This window comes from Cucumis melo, chromosome 9 (genome assembly GCF_025177605.1).
Source record: "Cucumis melo cultivar AY chromosome 9, USDA_Cmelo_AY_1.0, whole genome shotgun sequence".
Lineage (NCBI taxonomy): Eukaryota > Viridiplantae > Streptophyta > Magnoliopsida > Cucurbitales > Cucurbitaceae > Cucumis > Cucumis melo.
Genome location: NC_066865.1, coordinates 23,764,654 through 23,776,130, shown reverse-complemented (window position 1 = coordinate 23,776,130; position 11,477 = coordinate 23,764,654). Strand labels below are relative to the sequence as shown.

The 11,477-nt window shown below is 33.4% G+C and overlaps 1 protein-coding gene across 1 annotated transcript; it reads right to left on the bottom strand.

The window, feature by feature from the left end:
* Positions 1 to 728: 728 nt before the first annotated feature.
* On the bottom strand, positions 729 to 10,419 carry LOC103482792 (respiratory burst oxidase homolog protein A). The gene is made up of 14 exons (XM_008439126.3): positions 9,524 to 10,419; positions 9,242 to 9,401; positions 8,998 to 9,046; positions 7,317 to 7,430; positions 4,551 to 4,973; positions 3,745 to 4,128; positions 3,536 to 3,631; positions 3,289 to 3,404; positions 2,819 to 2,986; positions 2,564 to 2,723; positions 2,194 to 2,391; positions 1,993 to 2,121; positions 1,664 to 1,742; positions 729 to 1,578 (listed from the first exon to the last, which is right to left on the bottom strand). Exons 1-14 carry the CDS (start codon positions 10,143 to 10,145, stop codon positions 1,469 to 1,471), a joined length of 2,808 nt encoding a protein of 935 aa, XP_008437348.2. The 5' UTR covers positions 10,146 to 10,419; the 3' UTR covers positions 729 to 1,468.
* Positions 10,420 to 11,477: the final 1,058 nt, after the last annotated feature.

Genomic DNA, 11,477 nt, shown 5'->3' with positions numbered 1-11,477 from the left:
AGAATCGATGAGAATCAGAGGACGTTGAAATGCATGTCAAATAGAAGGCAAAACAAAAATAAGATCGTAGAACATAAACACAATAGAAAAAGTGTTTAATTAAAAACTATCGAAACGAAACAAGTTTAATATTACAAATTGAGCTCAAAACACTGTATCCAAAACCTAAATTTTGGATTACATTCCAATGAATTCCAATTTCATTGCGAGTGTCTGAACACCACGACTTTTATGAAAATCCTTTTTCAACCTAAGCAAGGGGTTTTGTACCAATTTTCCGCTGATATAAGCCGGTTGGATTAGCTAAATGTTAAAAGAACAAGTCTTGCCTCTGGTGCCGACCAAAGGGAAAAAAAATCTTCGACAAAATTATCAATTTGAAGTGTAGGGGAGAGTTTTATTACAGGTTTGGCCAAAACATAGGCAAAGAAATGGAAAGTACCTATATCGTGTTGAGGATCCCAATTGATCGACATGCCTCATAATTTTAGAATTATGAATTCTTTTAAATAGGAAATTAGAGCTCATAACATCTAAACGGTCATCCGATACAAAGCCAAAAATTAGGATTTGTCCAAAACCATGTTGAGGATCCCACGTTGAAAAAATCAAAGGAGATCTCACAACATTGATAAGATAGATGAATTACTTATCTTATTTTCAATTCATTTTGAAATGAAACTTCAAGATATCTAATACATTGTATCTATAATACATATATATAGATATAGATACAAAATCACCGATTGATGAGCAAAATATAATATAACCCATTTACATTTACAAATTACAACCCTGTTTTTATTCTAAATAAATTAAATAGAATCAAAGCTGAAACTCAGCGCCAGCAATGACAACCTAGATGGATTCCTAAAGGCTTATAAGCTTAGTTTGGAAAAGAAAACAAAACAACATGGTAGAAAAGAAAAGGCTGAGCAGATGAGAATACCCAAAATACTAATCTACTCCCCACCACATATAGAGTAGTATTCTAGCTTTCTGTATTTCAAAATTGTCCACCACCCAAATCACTTTCCAATTGGGTCATCATCAACCAACTAGTTCATTGCAGCTGTACCACATTTGGGACTCCTAACAACATGACATCACAGGTCCATTACCTCCCATCACTTTAATAGACAGGCCACAAGGCAATGATAATTTTCAACTCCCACCCAAGGTTCGTCTCTTCAACCACCAGGAATTTTCGCGGTAGTACCAAGTACTAAATGCCTAAGGTCTCATTATTTTTATACATGTACTCTCCTTTTCCTAAGTATTCTTTTTTTTTTTTTTGGAGGCTTTTTTTTTTTTCTGTTTTCTTTCCTGTCAAAACTGTACAGTACGATATTTCTAACTCGTGGCAAGGGGCCTTCCAGGTATAGAACAAATATACGGGGAGAAGTAAGTTGGAGTTAGGAATATATGGGGTAGAAGAGTCGGTTTTTGTGTACCGTAGTCTATTTCCTCAGAAATGTTCTTTGTGAAAATCGAACTTAGTTGGGCCCTTTTGATTGAATTCATAGCAAAGGTTGCTAAGTTCTTTTGCAAGTATTGGTGCTCCACAGTAGAATACTCCTGATCCCAAATGTTAAACCGAGAAGAATCAGATAAAGGAAATTCAGTTGTTTGTCCTGCTTTTTATTTTTTGAAGCGTACTCACCGATTTTGGCACTACAATGCTTCGAACAAATTCTGGAGAAAACTTTCTTCCAGTTGGGCCTTGCAAAATGAGTTCTTACCTGATCATGGAAAGTAAAGGGCTTTTCAGAAGTTGGGAAGTTTTTTAATAAGAAACAATTCAATTTCAATGATAGTATGAAGATGGGAAATTAGCTATTATCATTTAGAAAAATGAATGAGCAAGAACCCTTTGATTTGTTTGAAATTCACACGAAAAGATCAAGAAACTTAATTGGTACATGGTACCAGAAACAAGGTGTACTCCGAAATTAAGAAGCCAGACTTAAGTCTTAAACAGTAGAAATTTACCCTGGTGCCAGAAACAATATCCATTCCATTCTTTGCATGATTTAGTGCTTGGACCATCGTAATGAGGGCTGATCTAGCGTCTCCTTCTTCGTACACACTGGTTAGGTAGTTGTGCATCTCAATGACACCCTGAGTTTCAAGTCACGAAGTTAAAAAATGAATCCATGTAGACATGATATTCCGATTGAAACTCAATATTACCCTTTGATCCATCTCAGCGACTTCATTCATGACCCCTTTGAACCAGTCAAACGATCCCTGCTCCCTAGTTACCCAGTAAAAGTAAGCATTAGTTGTCTTCAGAATCTTCTTTCGCTTGGGAGAAACCCTAGCAGACGAGGAAGAATCCGTGCTTCCAAAACTGAGGTCTGACTCTTTACCGCCATCTGCTATTGAATCCTGAGGAAGGGAAAGCTCAAATATTATCGTATGAATGATAAGTTTCAAAGGGAGAGGAAAATTTGACTAGAAAAATGTTTACGCATAAAACTATGAACAAAGGTTTGGTTACTTAAATAGGCATTAATAGATGAAAAATCAGAATGATCAAGTGATGCATGCAGGCACTTACTGCCTGCTCCTCCATTTTGACAATGTTGTTAAGCAAATCTTTCAAAATGCTAATGAAAGGTGTTGCTCCAATACCAAGACCAACAAGTAATAGAACATCATAATTTCTGTAGTCTTGTGCAGGTGCACCATAAGGTCCATCTATTAAGAGCTTCGGCAAACTGCAAAGCATTGCATAAGAAATGGGATTCATTAAGAAAATGCCACAGAGATGGGACCAGAATTCGGAAAGAAAGAAGTTCTAAGATGTACAAACCATTTTTTGGTAGTTTCATCAGCCCTGAGCAACCCACTCTTCCCAGCAACTGGTGGCTCACAAGCTTCAGCAAATACCCTCTTTAACTCTTGTGTCCAATCACCCAGCTGCCGTATATGAACACTCAGATAGTCATCCCCTGGAGCAGAAGTAATCGAAAACGGATGCCTGCATGCAAAGACAATAGGCACCATAGCACGTTAAGTCTTATTAATGGATTCTTGAAAAGTAGTGACAAGCTCGTGAAGAACTAGACAGAGCATAATGGACAATTGGACATGAATACTAAGTTGGATTTAACTATCGAATCAGTCGCTTCACAAGTTTGATAACTCATAGAAGCAGGCAATTGAGTTACAGTGAAGTTCATTCGTTAAAAATATACAAAAGAGAAATGCAAGCGCAAAGATGAAATTAACAGGACTTTTCTTTACGAGATTATATTTCACAAGAGTTATAATAGTATTTACCATTCAAATGGAGAGACAGCGGGGCATTGGACAAACATGTACTGCCCACTCTTATAACGGAACTGAGGAGGTTTAGACATTTGTAATGCAAGAACATTTCCCGGGTAAATAGCAACCTAGATATGCAGAAAAATGAAACGATTGGAAGGCAAAGAATTTGAACTCTAGTCCTGATTAGTTAGACATGAAATCAGAGTGAAAGAGATTATGTGGCTGTGGCTGTGGCAGTGGCAGTAAGTATAGAAACCTTAAGGAGTCGAACGCTGTAAAAGCCTGAGCGGAAGAATCTAAGGGTCCTTTCCCCAGCATATAGTAAAACTGGGACAGCAAGATACATCCAAGTCTGCATGCAATAAAGCGATAGCCTCAGCAAACATTTCTAGTTGGTGCAAAAAAATAAGTTCCCTGTTCAATCAGTAAACAAAGTATTAGAAGGAAAGTATCATTCATACTTACTGTCTTACGGTACCATCTGTGTTCGAGGTAGAGGAATATGCCATGGATGACGAGCAAGACGTAAACAATGAAAAACAGGTGGTGTGAATACCAGAAGGCATTGAAACCCGTCAGTCTATCAAACGGCTTGGGCAGCTTAATCAGGCTCCTCCTGAACCATCGGGTAGCTAGAGTGAATGCTACTGCCATCAAGATGACCATTAGTATACCAGTCACACCTTCCCATCCCTTAACCAAGTCTAGGTAGGTAGGCTTGTCTGGTCCGAAGTAACCCTTCACATAATTATAGTTTTCATCTGTTGACTGTACGAGTCTTGGAAAATCACAGGCAAGGTGGTTCCCTACATGGAGAATGACACCAACTACAATAGCTGCGGCAATCGTCTGCAAGGTACAAAATCGAATTTAGAAATTTCACATACTTGATATTATATATTTTACGTACTCGGGCTCCTAAGACAAGCTAAATTCAGGACATCCAAAAATTACATTCACTATTCCCCTCCCGATTTACTTTCTGTAGTCACTTCGTCGTTATCCCTTGAAAACTAGTAAAAAGACTCATTTTTCAACCTACTCTATCATCAAACTAGTTTTTCACGTGTCAAACTCTTCCTTTGTAAAATATTTTTTGAGTTTTTCTATCGTCATAGGGTAGTTGGGGTAAGATGAGTGACTATGCATGGTTAAATAATAATGCTTGATTCAAGAAACACACGAGGGTGACCACTATACTAAAAGTCTTCCTGAATAAAGCCAAGTAATTGTGAGGGAGTTTATAAGTGAGGAATCTGGTTAGTGTGTACCTTATGAAAATTGATATTGTCGTCGAATGGTACAAAAAATCCCAGCCTGGTCGACCTTATCCAAGTGATGGTATTTCTACATACGGGCAGCAAAATGATAGCCATGTTGAACTTCAGGGTCTCAGCCGCACCCTTAGCCGTTAGGAGACAGTAACCCATGACGTTGTAGGCTTGCTTATGCTTGTACTGGAAGAACTTCCACGTGAAAAGCCCAACCAATATCATGATCCATAACGTTAGCACCCATATTCTCCTCCAATTCTCCTGCAAATAGTAGAGCAGTTTTGTTCTTATCCTTGTTATGGGGCTTTTGTTCCTTAGTCCCTGTATGTTCTGGCTCAATGCTTGGCTAGTATAGCTGAGGGCTTGACTGTAGTTCAGATACGTATCCTTTTGTAGCAAAAGGGTTTCCAATTGCCACAGCTGCACCACCATGATCAACACAAAAATTGAAAATTCGTAAATATTTAAATTATATGATAAAAGGGGTATTTGAGATTATATGAATCTTGGACAAAACCCATTGTTATTAATGTTTCAAAGCGCCAAGTTTTGGTTTTGATCTGTAAACTATAGAGGGTATCTTGGCACCAATTGACAATATTGCAATATTATGGACTCACGTTCCTCAGTAAGTTAACCATCGTTTACCCATCAACCCTATGATTGCTGACAATATTCCATTTACAAGCCAAAAATAAAAAGAGTAACATTTGGGCACATCATAATAGACTACACCTACTAATTTTGTGCAGCCCACTTCAATAAAAAATAAAAAAATAAAAACTCAAAATATTTATAAAAAGAACAAAAACAAAGAGTTTGTCGCATGACAAACTGAAGTAAAGTAAGTTCAAGCTCTCACTGTTAACTCAAATTATTAGATTTTTCAATGTGTACAAGGGATTTAGGCAAGGCAACCAACTATGCTTTGAACTAATTCGTGTCAATAATCTGTGTTATAGGCTCCTAAAAAATGTTAATCTTGACCAAAGAGACACAAAGAATCATACTGTTCAGGTACCAAAAATACTCACGTAGAACAACCAACCTAATACATGTTAATGATCTCTTTTATAGGCTGCTAATGAATGTTAATGACTAAAAGATACAAAGAACCATACTGTTCACTCACGGGCACGATATGAGCATATTTGTCAACAACGAGAGAGTCAGATTATTATGCGGTGTGCTCTATCTACTTGATATTGTTGAAAGATGGTAAGGGCTCAAGAGTAGCACAGAAGACTTGGGTACTGTTTGAGAGTGCTTTTTGGAGAAACAGTTGTGTTGAAGAATTCTTTCAATTATTCAAGGATTATTGAGTACTTATTCTTATTACTTGTCCCCACTTATTTGTTGTTTTGATAGGCATTTGAATATTCTATTTCAAATCAAACGCAATTTTGAAATACAAAACCAATAAACAAAAGTTCAGCATCCAAACACGTCTTGTTGAAAAAATAAAATTCTGTTTTAAGAAGTCAACTATAATTGTGTTTACAGCATATTTGAACAGTCTGACATACACCAAGTCCATCAACAGGGTCGGTGGAAATATTTTTCTTTTCCTATGAGATAAATGGGGGTGTTTTTTAAACTAACGTTTTAAAAAAATATACTTCATCTGATAATATTTTTATATTTTTAAAGGAAAAAACTACTTTTTTTTTTTTTTTAAACAAAGAAATACTCAAAACACTTTTATAAACAGTGTCCAAGATGGTTTCACTCATGAACATAACTTAACAATTACGATACTTACAAGACTTTCTATGATCAAAAGTTTAAATCTAACTCCCACATCTTGTCCTTAAAAAGATAATAAATATTTTTTTTTATCTTTCACGCATTTATAGAAAGAAAATTGCAAAAATTTACTTGAACAATTTTTGGAAATTTTGAGTTATTTACAGATATTAATAAAGCGTATATGAAGTAGTTAAATGGGTCAAATCATTAATGCATCCATTAAGTTGGTTATTCATGCAATTCTAGACTCAAATTATTGTTTATTTAACTAGGTAGTTCTAAATTCTCTTTAAATGTACAAAAAAAAAAAAATAAACAGAGAAAAAAGAAAGAAAATTGAAGTCCATTTTAAATATATAGACATGTCAAGTCAAAAGGATGTGCATCTCAAATCAACAACCATAATTATCTTTGGCATATTTTTGGAAAAAAAATGTCAAAAGTATGACAAGTCAAATTTTTATTAAGAAAACTACTCTGCAAAAATATTCCTAAACGATTTTTTTAAAGAACAAATACTTGTCTTTGATATATTCTACAGTAGATATCTATATGCAATAATTAAAGATATTTCCAAAAGCATGAGGTTTCAAATATAAAAGCTTTAGAATTTATCAAATAATATATAATATAAATACTAACGTGTTACTATCCGTGTCTCTCAATGTCAATAAAAAGACACGAATAAATATTGAAAGAATTTATTAATTCTAAAATTTTAACATATTTATAAATATTTTTAGTAGTTTTATCGTCTAGAATAATATTTCCGTCTTTTTCTTTACTTAATTCTTTTTAATAATTTTTATAATATTTTGTAATACAAAAATCACTTTTAAAAGTGTAAGAGATTAAACTCAATTCAATATGAGAATTTGTTAAAAATAGAAAAATGACAAAAAATTTAACAAAAAATTTAAGAAAACTAAATGTAATGCACTTTTTTTTCTATAGAATGTAGATAGTTTTATTTTTTTTCTATTTTTTCTATTTTTTTTTGGATAAAACACCAACCTCAATATAGCCTAGCCTTTCGGGGTCCAACTCCTCCATGATGAGGGCCGCATATTCCTCTGCCTGTTCCTTCAACCTTGATAGCTTGTTTGCGGAAGCACTCAGCATAATAATCTAACAGAAAAAAATTAATTTATATATTAAAAAAAGTCCCTACCAACCCCACATAAAATTTTGAAATATTGGCTCTATTTGATGTTCTAAGTTGAATTATTTTTTAATACATTTTTTTTACATCCATAATTACTCTGAAAGTGTCTCTTTTTTACCATTAGGTCAATCAATGATGGTTAAAATGATTTATAATAATTTGAAGGTTATATACAAATTAAAATAGAAAAAAAAAATTCTATGAAAGATTCACAACACATTAAAAATTTCAATAATAAAAGCCTAGGAAGAGTAATGAAATAAGTATTCAACAATTACAATACTTCACTATACCATTGCATTATTTGGAGTGGTTTAATTTCGGAAATTTCAGAATTGAGATTACCAAATCCCCTCCTACCATTGATATTATTATAAGGAAAATGACATGCTGTTGGCCAAACCAAAAAGAATTAAGCTAAGGCAAATTATTATATATATGAAGGCCATTTTTTCTTTTTCCTTCCAATCAGGGAAAGAAAGTCAGCCATCTCCTTTTCTAAAAAGAAAATAGAATCATTTTCGGGAATCTTGACGTGGAGTAGGCCAATTCGTGTTAATAGATTAGGTTAATAATATTTAATTTAATCGCAGCATGTTGATTATGCTAAATCCATGCAATTTTTATATGCACACGGTAGATGACAAAAAAATGGAGGCAAAAACTTTTTTCACCCCACTAAATTAGAATATTAAAGTATAAACCTTATTTGGCAAGTGAACTTTTAAACACATTCCTCCGATCTCTACACTTTTTTAGTGCTATTTAAAAAATAAATAAATCAGAAAAAAGAAAGTTTAATTGTTTTTACGCTGTATATCTTCGTTCCTAATATATTATATAAAACTATAATTTTTAAATATAAAAATATTTACAAAATATAACAAAATTTTGATTATCATTAATCCAAATTTAGAATTTTGTTATATTTTATAAATATTTTAAACAATTTTTTCATTTATAATAATTCTCTTTATTTGATTAAATGATACTTAAACTTTAAAAAATATCTAATAAATTTTATAAACATAAACAATATGAAATAGGTTATTTAACTTTTGAATTTATGTCAAATAAGTCTTCAAAATATTTTTCAAACTTACTAAATTTGTTAAAATTAAAATTGATTGTGTTGTTTAACATGACATTAAACTTTTAATTTAATGTCTAAAAGATATGTAAATTTTAAAAAATGTATATCAAACTTATTAAGCATAAATTAAAATTTTGAACAGTTTAAATAACTATTAGATACATTGAAAATTCGATGGCTATACTTATTTACCTAAACTATAGGAATTAGAATATTTTTTATACAAAAAATACCGATAAAAACTATATATTATAGAGTCCAAGTAGTAACTAATTAATTAAAAAATAGAATTTTTTTTTCTATATAACTATGTAAGAAAAAAGGAGAAGCAAGGACAAGGGCACCTAATCATATGTCCCAATGAAGATACCAACCGGATTAAAAATAAATAAATAATAAAATTAAAACGAAAATCAACCGAGTTAAAGTAGATTTACCTCTTTCACTTCTTCTTCGGTAATTCGGCCGTCTTCGTTTTTGTCGACCCTGTTCACAGAATTCGTATCGGTAAAAAGGAATAATGAAAAAGAATGGCATCTACGAAAAGACATGAGTTTGTTTCATTTCTTGGTGGTGACGGTGTCGTTTTGGATTCTTGCTTTTCGGCTTAGTACAAAAATATAATTTCATTTCCATTAACTTGAGATTGAAGTAAAGAGAGATGGATAATAATGATTGTACATGTCAAAGAAGATCTGCAGCCGCGAATCGAAACTTTGATCGGTGATTTGTGACCAAAACTCGAACAGTTCTTCTTTACTGATTTTCTCGACCTTCAATCTCCGTCTTCGACTCAAAGCATCGAACAGTTCCAGAGCAAACTCCTTCGAATCTTTCATTCCTAGCAAACGGAACGGAGATTAAGAACTTGATGAGCCTCAAATTTTCCAGAGCAAAGAAAATTTTACGGACTGAGAGAGATTGAAGAGAAAGCGTTTCAGATTAAGTAATTAATGAACGAACCTATACATTGTGCAAAATCGGAGCGGTAGAGGAATCCATCCTTGGCGAGCTTATCGAAGTTGCTCTGTATTTCGTTCCAAGCATCAACGCCATTGCTCTTACTACTAATGAATCTCAAGCCGCGAAGCGCTTTATGAGCACCAGAACGAGTGCGATCAAGCTGAGCTTGTCGCTTCCTCAAAGCTCGAGCAGCCAAAGCGGAGTCAAATCCATTTCCACCACCAGAAGAATGTCCATGACTCCACGAAAACCGCTTCAACTCAGCCTTCAACTCCTGCGAGAACTGCCTCGCTTTAGCAACCGCTTCCGCTTTCAATTCCTGCGAAAATTGCCGCAACAGACTCGACGAACTCCGTTTAAACGTCGGCGATCTCGAAATCGAAGCAGACTTAGGAGTTTCAGAACCAACAGAAACAGCGTTATCAACGTTTATAACCGTAGCCGGCTCAACACTCCGCAAAATGATTCTATCGTCATCTTGTAGATCAAGAGTAACCTCAACAAACTCCTCCGCCGCACTGGATTCGGTTCCTGGAGATGATAATCCTGAGCTCATAATCTTGGCATTTCCAGGAACCGAATCGGACGCCCAGCGCCGTTCGTGTTTCGGCGCCGCTCTCATTGATGGAAAACTAGTATTCCACCAACAACAAGCATCTGCTGAGAAATGCAAATGATCAGAGTAAAGGGAAAGAGAAAAGGGGAGAGGGAGAGGTGTGTGATGGTGGTCGTTGATGAGTGAGTTTGTGGTGGATTTGTTTGGTTACGATTGGAGAAGGTTGATTGTGGCAGAACGCGGAATGGACTTTGGGGGTTCGAAAAAAGGTGAAGTGGTGGAGCCAAGGGGGAAAAGAAGAGGACGAAGCGAAGAAACGAGAATAGAAATGGAAATGAAAAAGGGAAAGGGAATATGTATTTATATATACACATATTATTTATATTTGTGAGTCTTTTGGAGAAGGAGAGTGGGACCCTATTCAGGTCAGGCTCGACCGCACAGATTTGTTCGTATTCGACTGAACTCGTAAATGTACTTCCCTTCCTCTAAGTCCTTTCTTTTCTTTTGCGACCGTGATTAAATTCACGATCTCTTAATTTGGTATTAAAACTATATCTTATTTTTTAATTTAAATAATATTGATATACGTGTTCTACCGTTAGTTTAATTTAGTTGATATTTGAAGAATATAATTGTTCTTTTGGTAGGTTGGTTACTTGAAAATAATTGTATCGTTTTCATCCAAGAATGATTTTATCAATTGAAGGCACGTTCCACACCTATTTTCGACCTATAATTCTTGATAACATTCCTTTGACAAAATATTTCTTGTTTTTTTAGGGCTAGGCACCAACTACCAAAATATCAAGAAATGGAAAATTGAGCTTTCATAAAAGCCAAGAAAATTATTTAAAAGAAATGGAAAAAAAAAAAAAAGGTTATAGCTTGTTTATAATAGAGAAGTGTATATATAACAAATGAAATAATTTTTATACATAGCAATAATAATAATAATAACTTTAATGAAATATTAATTTTTCTATAAGCATTTTCAAGAGATGTTTAAAAAAAAAGTATAGGTAATAATTTTTTTAAAAGGAAATTACTAATTTAAAGTGGGTGTTTGTAATAGTCTTAAAACAAACAAAAAATAAATAAATAAAATAATGCTTTAATATTTTAGGATTAATTTTAAAGTTAGTTTTAAATAACTTAAATAATGAACTAAAGTGATTAAATTATATTCAAAGCAAAAAAAAAAAAATAATTTAAAAATCAAACAAAATTATTAGAAAAATTAAATAAAAATAAAAATAAAAATGCATTAAACACATTATGAAGGAAATTTTGTTATAACAAGGGTTACAAAATTAATTTGAACATCATTAATGTAATAAAACATCCCTCACACCCTTTAGTGGCAAAGAACATCATCTTCATCTATATATATAGTAT

Coding starts and splice junctions, on each gene's coding strand:
- LOC103482792 (XM_008439126.3), bottom strand. CDS start 10,145: ATGAGAGCGGCGCCGAAACACGAACGGCGCTGGGCGTCCGATTCGGTT. Junction 2,987..3,288: donor GCTGTCTCTCCATTTGAATG/GTAAATACTATT, acceptor CTTTGCATGCAG/GCATCCGTTTTCGATTACTT. Junction 1,579..1,663: donor GCATTGTAGTGCCAAAATCG/GTGAGTACGCTT, acceptor ATTTGGGATCAG/GAGTATTCTACTGTGGAGCA.